The sequence below is a fragment of the Erpetoichthys calabaricus genome, chromosome 3, assembly GCF_900747795.2.
Source record: "Erpetoichthys calabaricus chromosome 3, fErpCal1.3, whole genome shotgun sequence".
In the NCBI taxonomy this organism is placed as follows: Eukaryota; Metazoa; Chordata; class Cladistia; order Polypteriformes; family Polypteridae; genus Erpetoichthys; species Erpetoichthys calabaricus.
This window is the reverse complement of record NC_041396.2, coordinates 166,189,459-166,210,116: the sequence shown is the minus strand read 5'-3', so window position 1 is coordinate 166,210,116 and position 20,658 is coordinate 166,189,459. Positions and strand designations below refer to the sequence as shown.

Here is a 20,658-nt window from a genome sequence, read left to right as displayed (position 1 = left end):
AAATTGTGACTACTAGGGGGTGTCACTTGCCCCCAAACCTCAGGCATAATTACTGAGACTTCAGTCTGGATTCTTGCATATTTTTATTTAAATAAAATACCTCCCACACTTTTGTTTTCCTTAAAATCCGTACAATCATAATTCCTTCTCCACACCTCCCAGGCAAGCTTTGTCTACATCCTCCCAATTTCGAACTCTGTGGGCTCTGTTGACTACTCCCTTTTGAACCTAACCAGGGAGTAATTCTAGTTCCTAATCACTGCCTCTGGGAAGCTCTTTCGATTTAGCTAGAACCACCTCAAGACAATGTACTCACCTCCCAATTGCTCCCCTTGGCAGCACCCATAGAACCCGACATAGTAGCCCTACAGAACCACATCTCCTATGCTGCCATGCAGGTATCCAAACAGGGACTCACCAGAAGGAGTGCTGCCCCCCTAGTATATGGAAAAGCAATGTGAGCACAGGAGGCAGTCTCCCAGTGCCTTTCACTTTCCCTTGCTTCCCAACTCAGAAAAGAAATGTTAACCATCCTGACCTAGATTCCCCCACGGGGTAAAAAAACTGGCCAGCTGTCCCTGCTGGGAACAGTGTCCACCTTCAGCAGGATTCCCATCAATCTATAGCATTCTCCCCTTCTGAGCTAAGAACCTGAAGGCAGCGAGGCAAGTCCTGTGGGGGTGTCACAGTGTCCAGCACGCAACAGAGGTTGCTGAATACTTCCTTATGTTTTTCCTCTTATTTCTATCATCATTCTGACCTCTATAATCTGGTTTGTCATCTCCCCAGCTTTGGATGCAGTCATGGGTAACCTCTTGGTTAGTACCGCTGTTGGAATTAATACTACTTGGTTCTCCTCACATATATCAGGAATGTCTTTGTGCTGCTTTCCTTTATTATTTACTGCACTGGATTTGCTTACTTGTACAGCCAAATCAATGTTGGGCAGGACTTCTGTTTTTAGCCTTAGCAAGTAGACAGTTATCCTTCCAACAGTACTTTGGTGGTTGCTTTCAGCGTTTGTACGGCACTGTGCAATTGGCTGGACTAATGTTTCCACTTCACTGCCAGCGATTGCATGGTTCCATCATTTAGAATGGTCAACCTTCCAGTCTGGTCATTGCCTTGGGATGCTTAAATCTGTCAGATTCCTTTCTTTATCAATCTCAAGAGGGGTTTGAATTTTACTGCTGTTCCCCTTAGAGTCAGCCAGCATCTGTGCATACTAAATTGCAAAGCAAACAGTATCGTGGGAGTTTGAGTCTGGGCAGCTCTTCACGTGACCAGTTTGCCCTGGCAGCACCAATTTAGGGCTGAGTTCCAGACATGCATCTTGTCCTTGATCACTAATTAGTAATTCTATGAGGTAGTCACTCAACACCGAAGATTGTTTTCCCCGATTTCAGATGGTATCCTAAATATGTAACTCCCAGGCTTCTTTGTGGTTGGTCATATCTCTTTCCTCTGCACTTACTATATATATGGTAGAGCTAATTTTGCCAAGCTAGCGCAATTTTTAAAAAAATGCCCAAGCTCTCTACCTTATTTAAGTCAGGTGTATGCAACTGCACTCAAGTAAATTTGTGTCTGAGTCCTGCTTTTCCTTAAATTCAAATGGTTATCAGATGAAATTATTTTAATCTTCTAACATTTAAGCTATAGTCCCTACAAGAGAAATTAAACTCTTACAATCTGGTGTAATATACTTGAGGATCTTACATGTTGGGCATGAATCTATACAAAAACCTATGTCTTTGGCTCATTTTCTTTAGGGATGCACCGATACCACTTTTTTGTAAAACGAGTACGAGTGCTTGCATTTCAGTACTCGCCGATACCAAGTACTTGCCGATACCGAGTACTTAATAAAAACATGATTTAAATTTACAGGTAACAGCTTTAGTTATATAATTTAACAAAAAAAACAAGAAACTCTCGTCTATCCACTGGGAGATTAGGCTAGTTAGCGACACGGGGCTAACACTGCTTGTCCAAATATCCGTGGTGAAACTAAACGCAGAGGAGGCTTGCAGTAGGCTGTGGATATGTTTTTTCACGGAGTCGTGTAGTTTAGGCAGCTCCGTGTCAGTCATGTAGCGGCGGCTTGGGACATCATATCTGGGCTCCAGAACATGGAGGAGACGCAGGAATCCCACATTTTCTACCTCCGAGAGTGGCTGGTCACTCAATGCAATGTACTCGATAATTGCCTGTGTTATTTTCACAGCACGTGGATTGTCTCTGGACATTTTCTCTCGTCTTGCAAGAGTTTGCTGCAGCGTGGGTTGTGTTGGTTTAGAAGCGTGGGTAAACTCTTTGTACTCGTTGTCGTGTTGGGATTTTAGGTGCTTGATTAAATTACTTGTGTTAAATGCGCTGCCTTTTGAGCCTCCTCTGGACAATTTCGCTGAGCACAATTTGCAGTCCGCCTTTGTTTTGTCGTCTTCATTCACTTTGAAATAGTTCCACACGGCTGACATGTCTCGCCTCGCCTTCTCCCCGCTCTGAGCTGCAGCCGGGGCCTGGGGGCGGGCACTCGGCGCCTGTGATTAACCCCTTACACGCCGCTCAAACATAGACATTTCTCAGACCGTGGTATCGGTCCCCGGTATCGGGGGACTTTTAACGAGTACGAGTACTTCAGAAAATGTGGTATCGAGGCCGATACCAGATACCCGTTTCGGTATCGGTGCATCCCTAATTTTCTTTACAGCTTCATAATTGTTCATTGTGTTCATTGCAGTGTGGCATTCCTGTTTCAGGGTTTTTTTGGGGGAATATTCAATTTAATCCTGTGTTCTCTTGAAATTCCTCCAAAATATTAGTTTTCTTCCTACACTTCAAAAACATGCTGCTAAGGTAATTGGCAGCTCTGAGTAGTTCCATTGTAAATGTATACTTGATGGGCCCTTCTTTGGATGGCCATCTTCTCCTGGGTTTTTTTAGGTCCATTTCCTGATGTCTTAAGCTCTTTCAATTAGCATAAGGATTGAATAAGAGTATGGTATTGATGGAAGTGTGTTTTGTGAAATGTTAATTTTTTGTTGTCATGTTTATGAAGTAATATTACATATTTTTTATCTAGAATATTTTGAACATAACAGTTTTGAGCAGTTCTGCATCAATTACTGCAATGAAAAACTGCAACAATTCTTCAATGAGAGAATTCTTAAAGAGGTATGGATTTTTAACTAACATTGGACATGTGCTTTGCTTGATGCCATAAAGGTGACTATTTGGAATTCTTATTCTAATACCACTGCTTGTTAGTGGTTATAGGGCAATAGAAATCTAACCTGAAAACTTTTTATTTTGTTCATTTTTTTTAAATGTCCTGTAGGTTCATAGTGCAACTGTAGAAGATTTATTCTCTGAATAATCATATAATTTATTGAATGTGCTTTCATCTGTTAGAGAGTAAATGTTAAGCAAATTATATTTATAATGCTTAAGTGTATGTGTGAAAATTAAGCATAATAAGTTTAAAAATAATATGTAACTGTACTCTTTGCACATTAAGTTAATAACATTTGTTCATGTTTCAGGAACAAGAATTATACCAAAGGGAAGGACTTGGAGTAAATGAAGTGCACTATGTTGATAACCAGGACTGTATTGGTATGTATGGAAACAATCTTCAGGCATCCTATTAATGACATGGTAGTAGCCTCCTAAGCTATCAGTGTTCAGTCTGTTAAATTAGATATTTCATAGAGAAGATCTGAGCTATTTGCTGATAACTTTGCTGAGATGATCAAAGTTTTTGCCTGATTGCTCAGCATCAGTGTTTCTCAAACTGGAAATTACCTCAAATATTTCAACAAATACCTCAAATATCCCTTGTCAAACATAATCTAATTTAACAGCCCAAATACAGCTAGTTGTACAGACTCTTTAGAAAATAAGTCTTCATGCACAAAAGAACAGACTATATATGGTTGACAGGTTATCTCAGCCCAAACAGGATCTCTGCCCACTCCATTTAGTTATGTGTGAATCAGTTGTCTATCTCTGTCTTCCTTTAAATGTCCCGGTTCTGTGTCTTGTATTTCAAAAGAAAAAAGGTAAACATCTTTTGTTGCTATTTTAAACTTTCACTGTAGCCTGCAGGGTTTAAATTCTTCAGACCTTTGATAGCAAGTGTGCAAATGGATGGCATTCACAGGAGGTCCTAACTGATAGAAAAAAAATTAATTTCTGAAATATCCAAGTAGTTTCAAATGTATACGTGAAAAGACTAAGGAAAGGAAGATGCATAATTAAGATGAAAGGGTTGTAGAATTTGGAATCATGGTGCACAATGATAAAGAGTCATAGTGTATATGTTTCAGATATTATTAAACATGTTACATAATAAACCTACAGAATTCAAAGAGTATTACTTGTAACAACAAAGCAACCAGAATCTCCTTAAAATTTGTAAAACAAGTGGAGGGGGTATGTGACCAAGTGAAAATAAACTATCCTAAGGTAGATTTCTCAATGGAAGAACATATGGCAAAAGTTACAGAGACCGCGTTACAATGCAAGTTAAATTGACAGATTCTGTGTAACACTTTCAAAACTAGCAAAACATGATAGTGTAGTATATAAAATTTGTAAGCCAGAATTTAACGAGTAGCTGTTCAGTCTACATTTAATATCAAAGCATACAATTAAATCTAGGGAGAAATTAATTTCCAGGGAATAGAAACCAAAAAACAATTTGAGCATGAGGTGAGAGTCCTGTAGTAAGGTTCAAAAATAGTAAAGCATCAGTGTGAAGAGGCCTTATCTCTTTAATAAACTTTCATATTGTAAGAAGTGTAGAAAGATGAAGCAAATAGTTTTATACTGAGCACTAGATTTGGAGATAAGCTTTTTTTTGTAGTCCAGCATGCTATATACTATAAGCCATAAGCAGGAGATAAAAATGTTTCATTGTTAATGGACCATTTGTTATATGAACTGTTTTCTAAACCTGCTTTTCTTAGCTTTGATGCTGCAGTACAGTATACCACCACAGAGGTGAGAGCAGTTTATACTTGTTTAATGGGATGATAGTGTCTACTTTGTTTGATTGTACACCAGATTCTTTATTTTTAACTGCCCCTTGCGTCTTGTGTGGCTATGTAATGTAGTAATCAATGTACTAGCTGTGGTTAAGCAGTAAGAATTAGAGTAACCAGCTACCCATTCTTCATTTCTTCAGGCACCTCAGAAATCTACGATCCTTGTCTGTGTATTCATCTCAATCCTTGTTTTGTGAATCCAAACAGTTTGTCAGAGATCTGTAAGCCAGGGTAACTAATGTTTCCGTTCCAGCTCTGTCAGAGCTGATGAGGATGACTCCATCTGTAATTCCAAAATCATATAATAAATTTTTGTCGCAACTTCGCCTTGCAGATTTCACACATTATTCCTACATGCAATTTAATCATCCAGATTTACCAAAACAGCTGCTATGATGTCATCAGCAAATGTGATAATGCAATTACCAAATTATCTGGCTATAACATTTCTGAATGAATGTGCATGTAGACTGAGGCAGTAGCCTTGTGGTTCTCTAGGGTTCAAAGTGAACATTACCAAGACTTTTTGTTTGCCTTTATCAGCTGTTGTCTGCTACCACAGAGTTTTAAGAGCAGTTTAATGAACAGTTTTATTAAAGCCAGTACTTTAGTATTTAAATACTGTAGTATCATTGAGTAAGCAAACTGTCAAGAAATGTAATGTTCACCCAAAGGTTGGAAATCTGGCAATCCACTTGCCAAGAGTAGAAAAGAGTTGAAATTGTTAGCCTGAAAGTATGCAGAGTTCAAAGCCATAATATGAAATACACTAAGAACACCTTATCCTTAACACATGTTTTTTCGTTAGCTCTGGTAATTCTAGTAATTCCAGCCCACCTTAAATCCCTTCGCACATCTCCATCAGCATCTTTTGTCTTCTAAATGTGTCGATAAGCCCAAGCAGCAAGCAGCCTCGACCATGTGTTCCAAATAACGATATAGTATTTCTAAAAGGTGTCATTTTGCTTGACTTCTCACTCTATACAACTCCAAGCAACTGACACACAGGTTAACAGACTTGAGCTGAGAAAACTGTGCGGTGGTGGGGAATGTGATAGCAGGCTGTTTGTTGCTTATCGACAGATTTACAGGACAAAAGACGCTGATGGAGAGGTGCGAAGCAATTTAAGGTGGGACGGATCTACGAGTTTTTTCGTAGGCTCTGGTAATTTTAGTGTTAATGGAAAGCCCAGACACCCTGCGGAGGAAACTCATTTCAGCCGCTTGTATTCGCAATCTCGTTCTTTCGGTCACTACCCATAACTCATGACCATAGTTGAGGGTAGGAGTGCAGATCGACTGGTAAATTGAGAGCTTTGCCTTATGGCTCAGCTCCTTTTTCACCACAACAGACCGATGCAGAGCCCGCATCACTGCAGACACCGCACTGATCTGCCTGTCGATCTCCTGCTCCATTCTTCCGTCACTCATGAACAAGACCCCGAGATACTTGAACTCTTCCACTTGGGGCATGATCTCGCTCCCACCCTTTTACGGCTGAGGACCATGGTCTCGGATTTGGAGATGCTGATTCCCATCCCAGCCGCTTCACACTCGGCTGTGAACCAATCCAGAGAGAGCTGAAGATCACTGCCTGATGAAGCAAACAGGACAACACCATCTGCAAAAAGCACTGACCCAATCCTGAGCCCACCAAACCGGACCTCCTCAACGCCCTGGCTTCGCCTACAAATTCTGTCCATAAAAGCTATGAACAGAATCAGTGACAAAGGGCAGCCCTGGCGGAGTCCAGCTCTTCCTCGAAACTGGTTCGACATACTGCCGGTAATGTGAACCTAGCTCTGACACCGGTTGTACAGGGACCGAACATCCCTTATCAGGGAGTCCGGTACCCCATACTCTCGGAGCACCGCCCACAGGATTCCCCCGAGGGACACGGTCGAATGCCTTTTCCATGTCCACAAAACACATGTAGACTGGTTGGGCAAACTCCCATGCACCCTCCAGGACCCTGCCAAGGGTGTAGAGCTGGTCCACTGTTCCGCGACCAGGACAAAAACCACACTGTTCCACCTGAATCAGAGGTTCAACTATCTGATGGACCCTCCTCTCCAGGACCCCCGAATAAACTCTTCCAGGAAGGCTGATGAGTGTGATCCCTCTGTAGTTGGAACACACCGTCCGGTCCCCCTTCTTAAAGAGGGGGACCACCACCCTGGTCTGCCAATCCAGAGGCACTGTCCCTGATGTCCATGTGATGTCGCAGAGGCGTGTCAACCAAGACAGTCCTACAACATCCAGAGCCTTGAGGAACTCTGGGCATATCTCATCCACCCCCGGGGCCTTGCCACCAAGGAGTTTTTTGACCACCTCAGTGACCTCAGTACCAGAGATGGGGGAGCCCACCTCCGAGCCCCCAGGCTCTGCTTCCTCATTGGAAGGCATGTTAGTGGGATTGAGGAGGTCTTCAAAGTACTCCCCCCCACTGACCCACAACGTCCTAAGTCGAGGTCAGCAGTGCACCATCCTCACCATATACAGTGTTGACACTGCACTGCTTCCCCCTTCTGAGACGCTGAATGGTGGACCAGAATCTCCTCGAAGCCGTCCGAAAGTCGTTCTCCATGGCTCCCCAAACTCCTCCCACGCCCATGTTTTTGCCTCAGCAACCACCGAAGCCGCATTCCGCTTGGCCTGCTGGTACCTATTAGCTGCCTCCAGAGTCCCACAGGACAAAAGGGTCCTGTAGGACTCCTTCTTCAGCTTGACGGAATCCCTCACCACCGGTGTCCACCAACGGGTTCGGGGATTGCCGCCACAGCAGGCACCGATCACCTTAAATCCTCAGCTCCGGTCAGCCGCCTCAACAATAGAGGCACGGAACATGGCCCATTCAGATTCAATGTCCCCCACCTCCCTCGGGACGTGGTCGAAGTTCTGCTGGAGGTGGGAGTTAAAGCTACTTCTGACAGGGGACTCTGCCAGACGTTCCCAGCAGACCCTCACAACACGTTTGGGCCTACCAGGCCTGACCGGCATCCTCCCCCACCATCGAAGCCAACTCACCACCAGGTGGTGATCAGTTGACAGCTCCGTCCCTCTCTTCACCCGAGTGTCCAAGACATGTGGCCGCAAGTCTGACGACACGACCACGAAGTCTATCATTGAACTGAGGCCAAGGTGTCCTGGTGCCAAGTGCACATATGAACACCCCTATGCTTGAACATGGTGTTTGTTATGGACAATCCGTGATGAGCACAGAAGTCCAATAACAAAACACAGCTCGGATTCAGATCAGGGGGCCATTCCTCCCAATTACGCCCTTCCAGGTCTCACTGTCATTGCCCACGTGAGCATTGAAGTCTTCCAGCAGAACAAGGGAGTCCCCAGAAGACATGTCCTCTAGCACCCCCTCCAGGGACTCCAAAACAATAATAAAAATAAATAACCTTTCAATTAAAATATGTAATAACAACAACGGTGTATGTGAATTGTGAATTTGTTTATAAAGAGGTATTAGAAAAGTATGGTCAAACAACTAAAGTTAGCCATGCAGTGAAGTGGTCCCAATAAAGAAGTAGGGAAAAAGAAGTTGTGACAGCAAATTAAATATATCTGTTGTGAACTGGTAACATTTCAGTGTTTTACATATTTTAGATATTTGTGAGTCCATTTAATGTTGCTCTCTGTTAAGCTGTTTGAAATATAACTAATGCATGTACTATATTAATAAGGCATCCATTTGGTCATAGATTTAATTGAAGCAAAACTTGTTGGTATACTTGACATTTTGGATGAAGAGAATCGTTTACCTCAACCCAGTGATCAACATTTTGCAGATGTTGTACACAAGAAACACAAAGATCACTTCAGACTTACAGTAAGTTAATCCTTAATTTGATAAAGTCCATTTTAACTAGATAAGTTTGCCCTTAAACTGTTGTATAACTAAGCTTTGTGAAGTACAATATATGATACATGTACTCATGTGCTGAAAAGAGGTTGTGTGTTTACAACAGAATACTGCTGTCTTTAGCAGCTGTAAATTGGCACTAGTTTTATAAAGATTAGCAAAGTATTTTTTAACCATTTTTCCAAGTAGTAAGTACTGTGATGCCATTTGTTTTGAATGCATAAAGTAATTTCACTTGCCATTCAGCAACAGTGTGTGTTATGAACAAACAGTGTTTTTTATAAATGTTGCTCCCCATACTACATCAGTGCGTGATTAGTATTTACATTATAATGTTATTCTAATAACTTTATGTCACAGTGTGCTTTGTGTGTAGAGCATGCATACTTGCTTGGCTCCCACTATAGGCTGCAGTCTTGTCTTTTCCATGGTATGACAACAATTTCTGTAATACCTTATTTCTCAGTTGCTGGTAAAAACACAGAAAATGAATTAACTGATGAGTATTTGAGTGGTGTTTCCATCTCAAAAGCATTTAACCTCAGTTTGACATCTGGTTGGATTGCCTTAATTGTTGAATCTGCACATTCTCATTTTTACACACAGTGTTTCTCTAGGTGCTTATGCTTCCTTCCAGTATCTAACAATGTGATCACTAGGTTAATTGTTCACTCTGAATTGGGTAAGTGAAATGTTACATATGTACACACATCAGACTTGTGTTGGAATGGCATCCTATTCACATTTATTACCTGATTTGCAACCACACCCATCATAGTATGCCAAAAAAGCATGTGGACAAAACAAGGTGGATTTATATTTCTGATTTTTTTTCTGGTACATGGAAGTAAATAAATACTTGAAATTCATCATGAATAACTGTCTTGTATTATTAGCAAGTGTTTTTTTGTTTGTTTTTTTTCAATATAGTTAAAGGAAAAGTAGGACTCTTACCCACTTTGCCATTTAAACTCCAGGGCCTATGCTGATAATTCTTCAATATGTATTGTTTCTACATAAAATAGATATTTTAGTAAGCTTAAGCTACCACTCTGTTCCTCATAGCAGGTGGTTTACCATTAAACTCATTTGCTTACCTTATAAATAGACACCACTTTTTCACATTTACACTTTAAGACTTAGTTATTTATTGATGTCTGGAATTTTATATCAATATATGATTTCCAGTTTATGATTGATACCTAAAAATGATTAATCATGCAGAAAATAAGACTTTATTCATTTTGAGCAATTATTAAAGTTAGGTAGGAATGAATAAAGCTATAAACATCAACTTTAAAAATAATTTGGAGCATTGCCACGAGTTATGTGCAGTGTTACAAGTGTGAAAATATGGTTTATTCTGTTAAATTCCTGCGCTTAAAAAGGTAAAAATAAATCCCAAGGCTGACATATTAAGTGACAATTAAGATTTAGTAAATATACTTAAAAGAAGACATAAATGGAATTGGTTTCAGTATATTAATGTTTGCTGAAAGTCAGTGTTAATGTTTTCCTTCAAGCTTTACTGAAGATTTAATAAAGATGAAGAAATTAATTAGAAGTTGAATAGTGCATCACATATCTTCTTCTCCACTGTATGGACCATTTCCTACAGTGAAAAGAGAAATTTAAATATTATGGATTATATATCTTGTATCAGATATAGTTGTACTTTGTACATTACACAAAACATAATTCTGACTCATTTGAAATTAGTGTCAGAAGACTGTATTGCAGGTCATACATAAACAAAGATATGTAGGAGACTTTAGCAGTGTAAGATGATATCTGGCACCCTCAGACAAGGCACATGCTGAAATTTAAAAATATTACAAAGAGGTGTAGCAGTGATGTAGAAGGTCTAGAGGAGAGCAACTAGGCTGATTCTAAGACTGAATAATATGAGTTATGAGGAGAGATTAAAGATATTGAACCTTTTTAGTTTAAGCAAATGAAGACTGAGAGGTGACATGATTGAAGCATTTAAAATTATGAAGGGAATAAGTGCCTTTCCTCTCGGCTGTTACTTTAAAACGGTCTTCAACAAGAACACAGGAACAAGTTTTGTAAAATTTAGAAAGTGTTTCTTCACGTAATGAACAATAGACACTTGGAATAAATTGCCAAGTAGTGTGGTGGAGAGCAGGACTTTACGGATCTTCAAATAACAAATTGTTATTTTAGACCAGTGGTTCCCAAACTCGATCCTAGAGACCCTTTGTGGCTGCAGGTTTTTGTTCCAACCAGATTCACAATTGATAGATAGATAGATAGATAGATAGATAGATAGATAGATACATACATACATACATACATACATACATACATACATACATACATACATACATACATACTTTATTAATCCCAATGGGAAATTCACATTCTCCAGCAGCAGCATAATGATACAATAAATAATATTAAATTAAAGGATGATAATAATGCTGGTGAAAAACAGACAATAACTTTGTATAATGTTAAATGTTAACGTTTACCCCCCCGGGTGGAATTGAAGAGTCGCATAGTTTGGGGGAGGAACGATCTCCTCAATCTGTCAGTGGAGCAGGACAGTGACAGCAGTCTGTCGCTGAAGCTGCTCTTCTGTCTGGAGATGATACTATTTAGTGGATGCAGTGGATTCTCCATAATTGATAGGAGCCTGCTGAGTGCCCTTCGCTCTGCCACAGATGTTAAACGTCCAGCTCCATGCCAACAATAGAGCCTGCCTTCCTCACCAGTTTGTCCAGGCGTGAGGCGTCTTTGCTCTTAATGCTGCCTCCCCAGCACACCACCGCGTAGAAGAGGGCGATATTGGTGATAATAATCGATAACAACTGATCTCATTTAATTGGCTGGTCTTCTTTTTTACTCTTCTCATTATTCTGCATTCAGAAAAACACAACAGTATGGTTTTTACATGTATAAGACATTTAGAAATATTTCTATTTTTTTTCTTAAGCTATAAATGCTTAACTCTTTCATTGTTTTCCTATTATTTTCCCCTTTTCCTGTGTAGTTTGCTCCCTTCATTTAATACTAATAGTGACAATTAACAACCAGCACAGCAGACACCCGGGATGATGAAAGCAGCAACGACTTCAGTGTCAAACTCACTAATTAATGAATAATCAATTAAATAACCACAACATCTGGAAAAGCAGAAAGAAAAATAGGTTGAAAGTAATGTTAATGACTTAAAAAAACCTACATATTCCCCATATAACTGCTTATTATATTTCAATAAAAATCTACCAAACTTAGTTTGTAATTTATACATTGACTCCAAAACACAGAAACTGGGAAATAATGACTCACTTAATTAGGCTAAGAGTCCAATGAAGAACGAAAGTTGGTTTGAACAAAAACCTGCAGCCACAGTGGGTCCCCAGGATCGAGTTTGGGAACCACTGTTTTAGACAATCTTGGTGAATAAGGTGGATGAGCTTGTTGGACTGAATGGCAATTTCTCTAGTGTTCTAACTTGCAGACTCCACACAGAAATTATTCAAGCACATAATAGAACATATTACCTACTTCACGTGAAAATAAAATGTTATATTCTTAGAATTTAGTGAATATTTTGCTTTGCTGTTTTTATATTTATTGAAACCACTGTTGAATTTTCAATATGTCATAACTAATTTATGATTTTCTTACCTATAGGTTCCCAGGAAGTCCAAGCTGGCTGTTCACAGAAATGTCAGAGATGATGAGGGGTTCATTGTCCGACATTTTGCTGGAGCAGTGTGTTACGAGACGGTAGGCTGTATCAATACTTAAGTTGACTAAAATTACAAATTGTATTTGATTTGTTCTTAAAGGATTTCCTGTGATAAGTCCATTTCTCCTGAGTGTTCCAAGTTATTTATATGAAAATGGTATTCAGAAAACCAGTTAGTTTAGCAGAGTAATAAGCATTGCAGCCTATCCTTTCTGTTCTTTAAAGGCATTGATCATGTTTGATTTCCAGACCCAGTTTGTTGAGAAGAATAATGATGCGTTACATATGTCTCTGGAGTGCCTGGTGTCTGAATCTAAGGATAAATTTATGCGAGAACTTTTTGAAAACACCAACAATATCAAGGACTCAAAGCAAAAAGCTGGAAAGCTTGGATTTATTAGTGTGGGCAACAAATTCAAGGTAATGAGATATTTTGTTTATATCAGGTGACTGGTATAATTGAAATATTCTTGAAAATAACCTTCATATATTTTTCCATTCATTTGTGAAAAAATAATCTCCCTCCTTTGTAATCCTAACATTATACATTCTGTACAATCCATTGTTGAAAAAGTATCGTTAGATGGGTAGATCTTTATTTTTAAATGCTGCTTACACTTAACGGTTACAATTCAGATATTTAATGTGATTATCTTATTTGCAAAGCTTGCCTTTCTATCAAGTGTGTATTTTTTTCATATTCATCATCATGCATGTACTGAAAAATATCTTTATATAATATAGCCAGTCCTAGTTTTACACATTGTTTCTATTTTTGTCATTCTGGTGTTTTATCTTTCAAAGAATCTCATTATTTCTTTAAATGGCTGTTTTTGTACTAAATCAAATTTTATTGTCCTCTTCTCATGAATGTTATTCATGCTACTTGGTAGTAATTTGCTTTGAAGTATGGCTCCCAAATTAGTTATATTTAACATTGAAATACCCTTATTAAAAATAGGGATACAATTGGATAAAATAAGACATTGGTTAACACTAGAATTACCAAAGCTTCCAAGAAAACTCCTAAATCCGGCCCACCTTAAATCTGCTCGCACCTCTCCATTCAGCCTCTTTTGTCTTGTAAATGTGTTGATAATCCCAAGCAGCCTGCTATACCATCCCCCCTCCCACCACCGGAGAAACTGCAAAAACCTCTCCCAACTGAAACCATGTTTATTAGGGAGTCAGGTACCTAAGCTAAAAAATATATCGTTATTTGGAACACATGCATTTCACGTGTGTTCCGTGTCTACAAAGGTCTATGTAAGTGTAGGATGACAGAAATGTTGAACACATACCTAAAAGACAAACTTTTTCCATGTTTTAGTACTAACGACAAAATGTAGACATGAAGTGTATAATGTGTGAAGACTGAAGTCCAAATATCAAATGAGCACTTTCACAAAAGGTACAAGTATAACAGAACAAAAGTGCTTTTTTTCAAGACTATAACCGAAATAAAAGAAATCAGGTTAGTGTGGCTCGTTATCCTGACTTCTTGAGTAGTACAGTGGTTAGAGCTGCTGACTCTTATTCAAAAGGTCCCAGGTTTGAGTCTCAATGTGTCCCAATATAAACGTTTTGCATACTGAGCTGTTCTTATTGTTACTATTATACAATAAAAACATACATTTCATTCGAGTCTGTAACAGCTGCTGTAAATGTATGTTACTTGTAAAGGTTGCTTTTTTTTATTCAGTTTTATTCTCTCAGTCCCGTTCACGCTCACAACAATCTGACACTGCTGTTTTCAAATAAAGACGTGCTATAATAGAGAGAAACTCAGACTGGAGACAGAGAACAGAAGCCCTCACCACAAGAAACGTCCACTCACATATAAGAACAACACAGCTGCACCAGGCGTAAAGGCAAAAGAAGTCCGCAGTCATCCTGCCAATCAGTCTGCCCCACACCTTTCCTTCAAAGAAACAGCACGGCTTACAGAGCTCGCCAACATATTGTGCAAACTCCTGTTTGTGATTATGTTTTGTGATGGTCTTTACATAAGAAGCATTTATATGTTACTTATATAAAAGCCATGTCGAATGTTATTTACCTTGATTTATTTACTTCCTACAGCATAAAGTCACAAGTAGACTGCAGAGCTTCCTCTGTTTGATCAAAAAGGGCATGCTCACAAACATGTGTAATGCCACGAAAAATGCCTGCTGACACTTTAGTATGCGAGCAATGGTACGAGAATGCAGTTAGACTTCTTTTTAGGCACAGACACCGTCCAGATCTAAACACTAGTGTGGAGAGTCTTAACAAAATGCAGTGAGTTGATTTGAAGTGCACAAGACAATTTGATAGTTTGCAGTTTAGAATGCCAGTTGAGTATTGTAGGTGTTCAATAAATAAACCAAACTCAATTTCTCTTTTTTCTCTAGTAGAGGCGACCTGTATATATTATGTTTTAGGTAATGTGTGTGAAGACAACAGCCTCATAAGGACACAGAATTTTGAAACAGCATGTAAATTGAATTAAGGTCAACTTAACTAAACCCAGCTAAAATTGAAAAGTCTCTTTGAAGTTTGTTATAATAACAAAAGGAAAATCAGAAATATGGTGGTTACATTCCATTGTCTTTAATGACAAATTAATCTAAGTTTTGCTTGCTGTGGTAGATGCTTGACAGTTCTAGCACAAAGCCACAGTAGGTAGTACTAATGATGAGACAAGCTCACCAGTTTATCCTTGCTTTCCATGGCTAACTTTTTTAAAGTAGCTCAATGCTTTTGATTTATGGTGAGACATTTTCATTTTTTTCAATTTTTTGTATAATTGCTATCTTTCTTGAGAACAAACTTTTTTGTATCTAAATGTTTTCTTTCATGAGGTTGATACTGTTAGGTTCTGGACACTTGGGTTAGGCAGTCGTGGATTAGGTGTATTCGATGATGGATAAAACACATTATATGTTCATCACATTCTGATTTTTGCAAGTCCAGAATGTGATGAATCAGGCCACTTTTAGACACATGCCAATACAATCTTTGTACAATAATGAAAGTATTTTAGCTGTAGATACTGCACACTTTAGAAAAAGTACACAGTCAAGTTGCTCATGCAGTTGTTTTAATTTTGTGAATGAACAAATTCATTAATAAATTGTATGGGCTTGAGTGAATAGGTAAAATAAAAATATTACTGTAATAAATACATATTTAGTGTTTTATGCAATGCATAAAAATTGTTACATGTGAATAGATAATTATAATACATATTATGAACTTTGTGCTCACAGGGCAACACAGAAGATTATTATTATTATTAATAATAAAAAATAATATTATTAATATATTTTATTTATATAGTGCCTTTCCAAATCATATTATACATGAAGTAGCATATACAGTGCATCCGGAAAGTATTCACAGCGCATCAGTTTTTCCACATTTTGTTATGTTACAGCCTTATTCCAAAATGAATTAAACACCCCATAATGACTGATTTCTCAGTTTTTTTATTTTTAATAAATTTGCAAAAACCTCAAGTAAACTTTTTTTCACGTTGTCATTATGGGGTGTTGTGTGCAGAATTCTGAGGGAAAAAAATGAATTTAATCCATTTTGGAATAAGGCTGTAATATAACAAAAGGTGGAAAAAGTGATGCGCTGTGAATACTTTCTGGATGCACTGTATGAAAAAGTGTATTTTAGGAGTCTGAATGGTTTCAGACTTACATGTTGGTGGCAGTTTAATACTATGAGCAGTTTAATACTATGAGTTTTAAATTAAATCAAATTTTGAAGCTACTTTGTGTGTGCAAAAAGGTAATAAACTAACATTGCTAAACCCGTACAAAAAAGACAAAGACAGAGTAATCCCACTATTTGCTTTTAGTGTCTTATCTTCTCTGAAATGTCAAGCTTAAAAAAACATATTTTTTCTATATTCTCTAAGTTGGTTGTCCTTGTGCATTAGAAAAAATACTGCTTTTGAAGACAGTAGAACTGATGGAATATTGCATTTCTTCATAAGAACTCACTTTCACGTCACATGAATGTGTTTCATGGCATATGCATTTCTCTTTTAACTCTGTCAGTAAGAAAATGTGTGTTAATACATTTTCATTGGTAAACAGTAAAGTTGTGTAGGTCATTATACTATTTATACTTCAGAAATGTTAGGAACGTCCCTCCTTTGCAGCAGTTTTATGATGTAACAAAATATGTTTAACATTTTCTTGTAATTTGTTTAGAAATAAGCAGTATGACAGAAAGTATCGTTTTTCAATTAAATCACTTTTCAAGTACACTGATCATAATTTACTTCATAACTATTAGCACTGAATTAGAGTGTGATTCTCTTCAAGTGACATTTTTATTTAGAGCAAAATGTTGTGAGGAGTTTGGTTTTGGTGCTTGGATGCCAGGTGCATATTTGGAAGAAAGTCCTACTTTGTACAATTTTCATGTACTTCACGCATTCAAATATGCATCAGTTTTACTTGTTTTTCACACATAACTCATAATTCATGCTAGTGTATGTGTAATGAAGAATGTGTGGGTGTCCTTCATTGCATTCCCGTAATTTTGCCACCAGAGTGAGATCCTTTTTCGCAGCTTATTTTAGTTTTGCATTTTTTGCATTTCTTCTAATAACTATTAAAAAATACTAAAAAAATATACTGATCTACTGTGCGATGTTTTTAAACTATATCATCACTGTACTCTCATACTCTCTAATTATTCTTCCTTGCTTTTTTCCCTTCTTTGTACATCCTCCTAAAGTGCTTCAATCTGTTCCTGACCTCTTTTCTCAAACAACTGTTTTTTGAGCATAATTCCAGTTAAGGGATGACTGGAAAAAGAACAAATAACAGCAATAGGGACTTTGAGATGGAAAAAAATAACAGCCAGGGGGAGCAGGTAACTTAGTATTGTTGCCATTGCACACTGTTTTCATGGAAAGAAAAGTAGCCATTAACTACTTTCACATATTTTAATATATCTTATCTTTATTTATGAATTTGCTTGTAAAGATTTATTCACTATGCATGACTTATACAGTTTTTTGTCTTAATACTTGCATGTAGTTGTACAGTGAAAAATTGGTAGATCCTCACAATTTTACATTTAACTTTAAAATGTTTAATTTTTGGTGCTCTCATATGATTTTGAGTTGGTTTTATAATGTATAGGAGAAATATTTAGAGTTATTCTTCTCAGTATTACCTAAAAGAACAGTAAAATGTAAATATTAACCTCTAATAGTTACTTCTTATAATCATAAGCTGACAGAACACTTTATTTTAATTTTGTTTGGAGTTATTTTATTTGTGGAAATATATTTTTTATAGAATTATTTCTGTAACAAAATTACCAAACAAGCTTATAATTTATTGTTTCAGAGTAATTAAAATTGGTTGTTGAACCTCTAATCATCCTCCTCTGTTGTCCCAGAAATTCAATACTATTCCAGCTCCAACTGTGCCTGGCTGAATAAAGTTCATTATATCAGTGTAAAATATTATTATATTATAACCTGTCTGATCTAGTTCAAATAAAATGTCCATTCCTGTCTGTGTTTAGTCTGCATGTTCTCACTGTGCACATATTGCTTTTTCTTCCGGTTAATTGAGGATTCTGAATTGACACAATGTGAGCGTGCATGAATGGGCTTTGCAGTAGAGTGACATTGCATTCTGGGTTGGTGCCTGCCTTGTTCATTCCTTGGCTGTATTCATATTTTATTTCTGTACAGCATTGAATCACAGTGGATATAATTTGGCTGTGTTGATACTGACAAAACAGAAAAAGACTCTTTAATGTCAAAGTGAAAACCAAAGTATTCTAATGTAATTACAAATATAAAACACAAGATAATTGCATAAGATTTCTTTGTTTTTAATATGACACACCTAAGTCATCACTGGTGCTGCCAGTTGGTTTTAGAAGTCAAAAAAATTGCTAAATAAAGGTCGCCTTTTTGTAGTTAAGGGGTTTCAATTGATTATAGTATAAATGCACCTTATCTGAAAGGTCAAGCTTCTGTTGAATCAGTATTGTGCCCTAATTTACACAATGAAGACAAAAGAACACTCTAAGCAACTCTGAAAAGGTAAATGAAAAGCACAAGTCATGGGACAGATACAAGAAAAGTCACTAAATATCCCTTGGAATACAGTTAAGAAATGGAACGAGTATGGCACAGCTGTAAATCTAGAGCTGGCAATTCACAAAAACTGAGAAATCATGCAGTAAGAAGACTAGTGAAGGAGGCCACCAAAAGTCCTTTTACTACTCAGAAGGAATTACAAGCTGTGGTGGCTGAGATTGTAAAGACTGTACAACAACTACTTCCTGAGTGCTTAGAGTTATGTGCAGCTTTATGGGAGAGTGGCAAAGAGAAGGCATCTTTTAAAAATACATAAGGCATCTCAACAGAAGGCACGCGGAACAATATGCACTCTCCTAGAATATGTTTCTATGGTCTGATGTGAGCAAATTGAGTTTTTTGACTATCAAGCTATATGCCATTATTGGCTAATCAAGAACATACTATCCAATCGTTGTAGGGATGCTTCCATGCAGCAGGCACCTAAAGGCTTGTGAGAGTAGAGGGTAAATGAAGGCAACAAAATTCAGGAAAATCTTGTTGGAAAACCTGATGCAGTCTTCCAAAAACCAGTGTGTTGTGATTGGGTTTGTTTTCCAGAAAGACAACAAACCTAAACATAAAGCCTGGATTGGCAGTATCAGGTTCAGATCTCAATCCAATTGAGAAGTTGTGGCTGGACTTGAAAAATGCTGTTCTTTCATTATCCCCATGCAACCTGACAGTGTGTCAGCAGTTTTACAAAGAAGCATGGGGAAAATGCTGAGTGTACAAAGTTGAGATAATGGAGATCTGTGCACACAGCCTTATGGCTATGTTGTCGTACAAAGGACCATCAACTAAACACTAACTTGAAGGCGTTAAATACTTGCATGATCAATTATGTTGTGTTTCACAGTATTTGTAATTAATTTAGACCACATTTCCAGAGGTCTGTTTTCATGTTGACATTAAAGAGGTATCTGCTGATCAGTGTCAAAAAAGATCAATGTTGTGATTCAATGTTGTACATATATATAATGTGAAATGTTACACTCACTTACGTGGCACATTGATTTTCAGGGTTATTACCTGTCTAAATTTTTTTTTTATTTTCAGGACTATTACCTTATCTACGTTTATTTTTTTTTTTTGGTTACTGTATGTCAAAAACTATTTAACTTATTTTATGTCTGAATTTATTTATATTTTTATTAATGGCCTTTTTATGGAGAAATCACTTTCTGCTTCTTTGCATCTTGACTACTAATAGCAAATTAACAAAAGTATCTATAAACAAAAAATAATTTTGTTTATCAAGAATTATCAGTTAGTATATTACTACTGCTGATTTTGTAGTATATATTGAGAGGACATTTGAATGTGTACAAATGTAATTTAGACTGTAGTGAAATTTCACAATGAAGTGATTTGCATCGTATTCAGGAATCCTAATAAGATTTGTCTTATTCCTTCCACTTTGCTTGGCATTTGATGGTGTTGTACACCTGCATGTTACCTGTCAACAGTTTGGTCTTTTAGTGCCTTAATAATGTAAACTATTCTGAAAATAACAATAAAATATAGAATAGCTTTTTTTGTTGTGCATGTTTATCTGTTTATTTTTTGCATGCAACTTACTATTATTAACTAATGGCTTTCTCTTCTTTTTCAGACACAATTAAATATTTTGCTAGAAAAACTTCGCAGTACGGTGAGTTCCAATTTTTAAGAAAGTGCTAAAAGGGTATATTTCTCTGCAGTGTCACTGTCTGGTATCAAATGTTTAAGCACAAACCTGAAAAAAAGTTTTGTGTATTTATATCTTCATTTTAACTTTATTGATTTTGAATTCAAGAACAATATGATTGACAAAAACTAATTTTGTTATTTTAGTAATGTAGTATTTTTTCGAAATCTTAATTTATTATGTTAATATGTCTGTTATTCACACATTTTGCCTGCT

At 37.3% G+C, this 20,658-nt stretch overlaps 1 protein-coding gene across 5 annotated transcripts in view; it reads left to right on the top strand.

Moving 5' to 3' along the window:
* The window catches only part of myo6a (myosin VIa), a 257,094-nt gene that overhangs the window by 179,114 nt on the left and 57,322 nt on the right, over nt 1-20,658 (top strand). For all 5 annotated transcript variants that reach the window (XM_051925546.1, XM_051925547.1, XM_028797486.2 and 2 more), the window contains exons 14-19: nt 3,086-3,177; nt 3,546-3,618; nt 8,765-8,892; nt 12,589-12,684; nt 12,896-13,066; nt 20,368-20,406. In XM_051925546.1, coding sequence (XP_051781506.1) covers nt 3,086-3,177; nt 3,546-3,618; nt 8,765-8,892; nt 12,589-12,684; nt 12,896-13,066; nt 20,368-20,406 — 599 coding nt within the window. The remainder of the gene's footprint in view (nt 1-3,085; nt 3,178-3,545; nt 3,619-8,764; nt 8,893-12,588; nt 12,685-12,895; nt 13,067-20,367; nt 20,407-20,658) is intronic.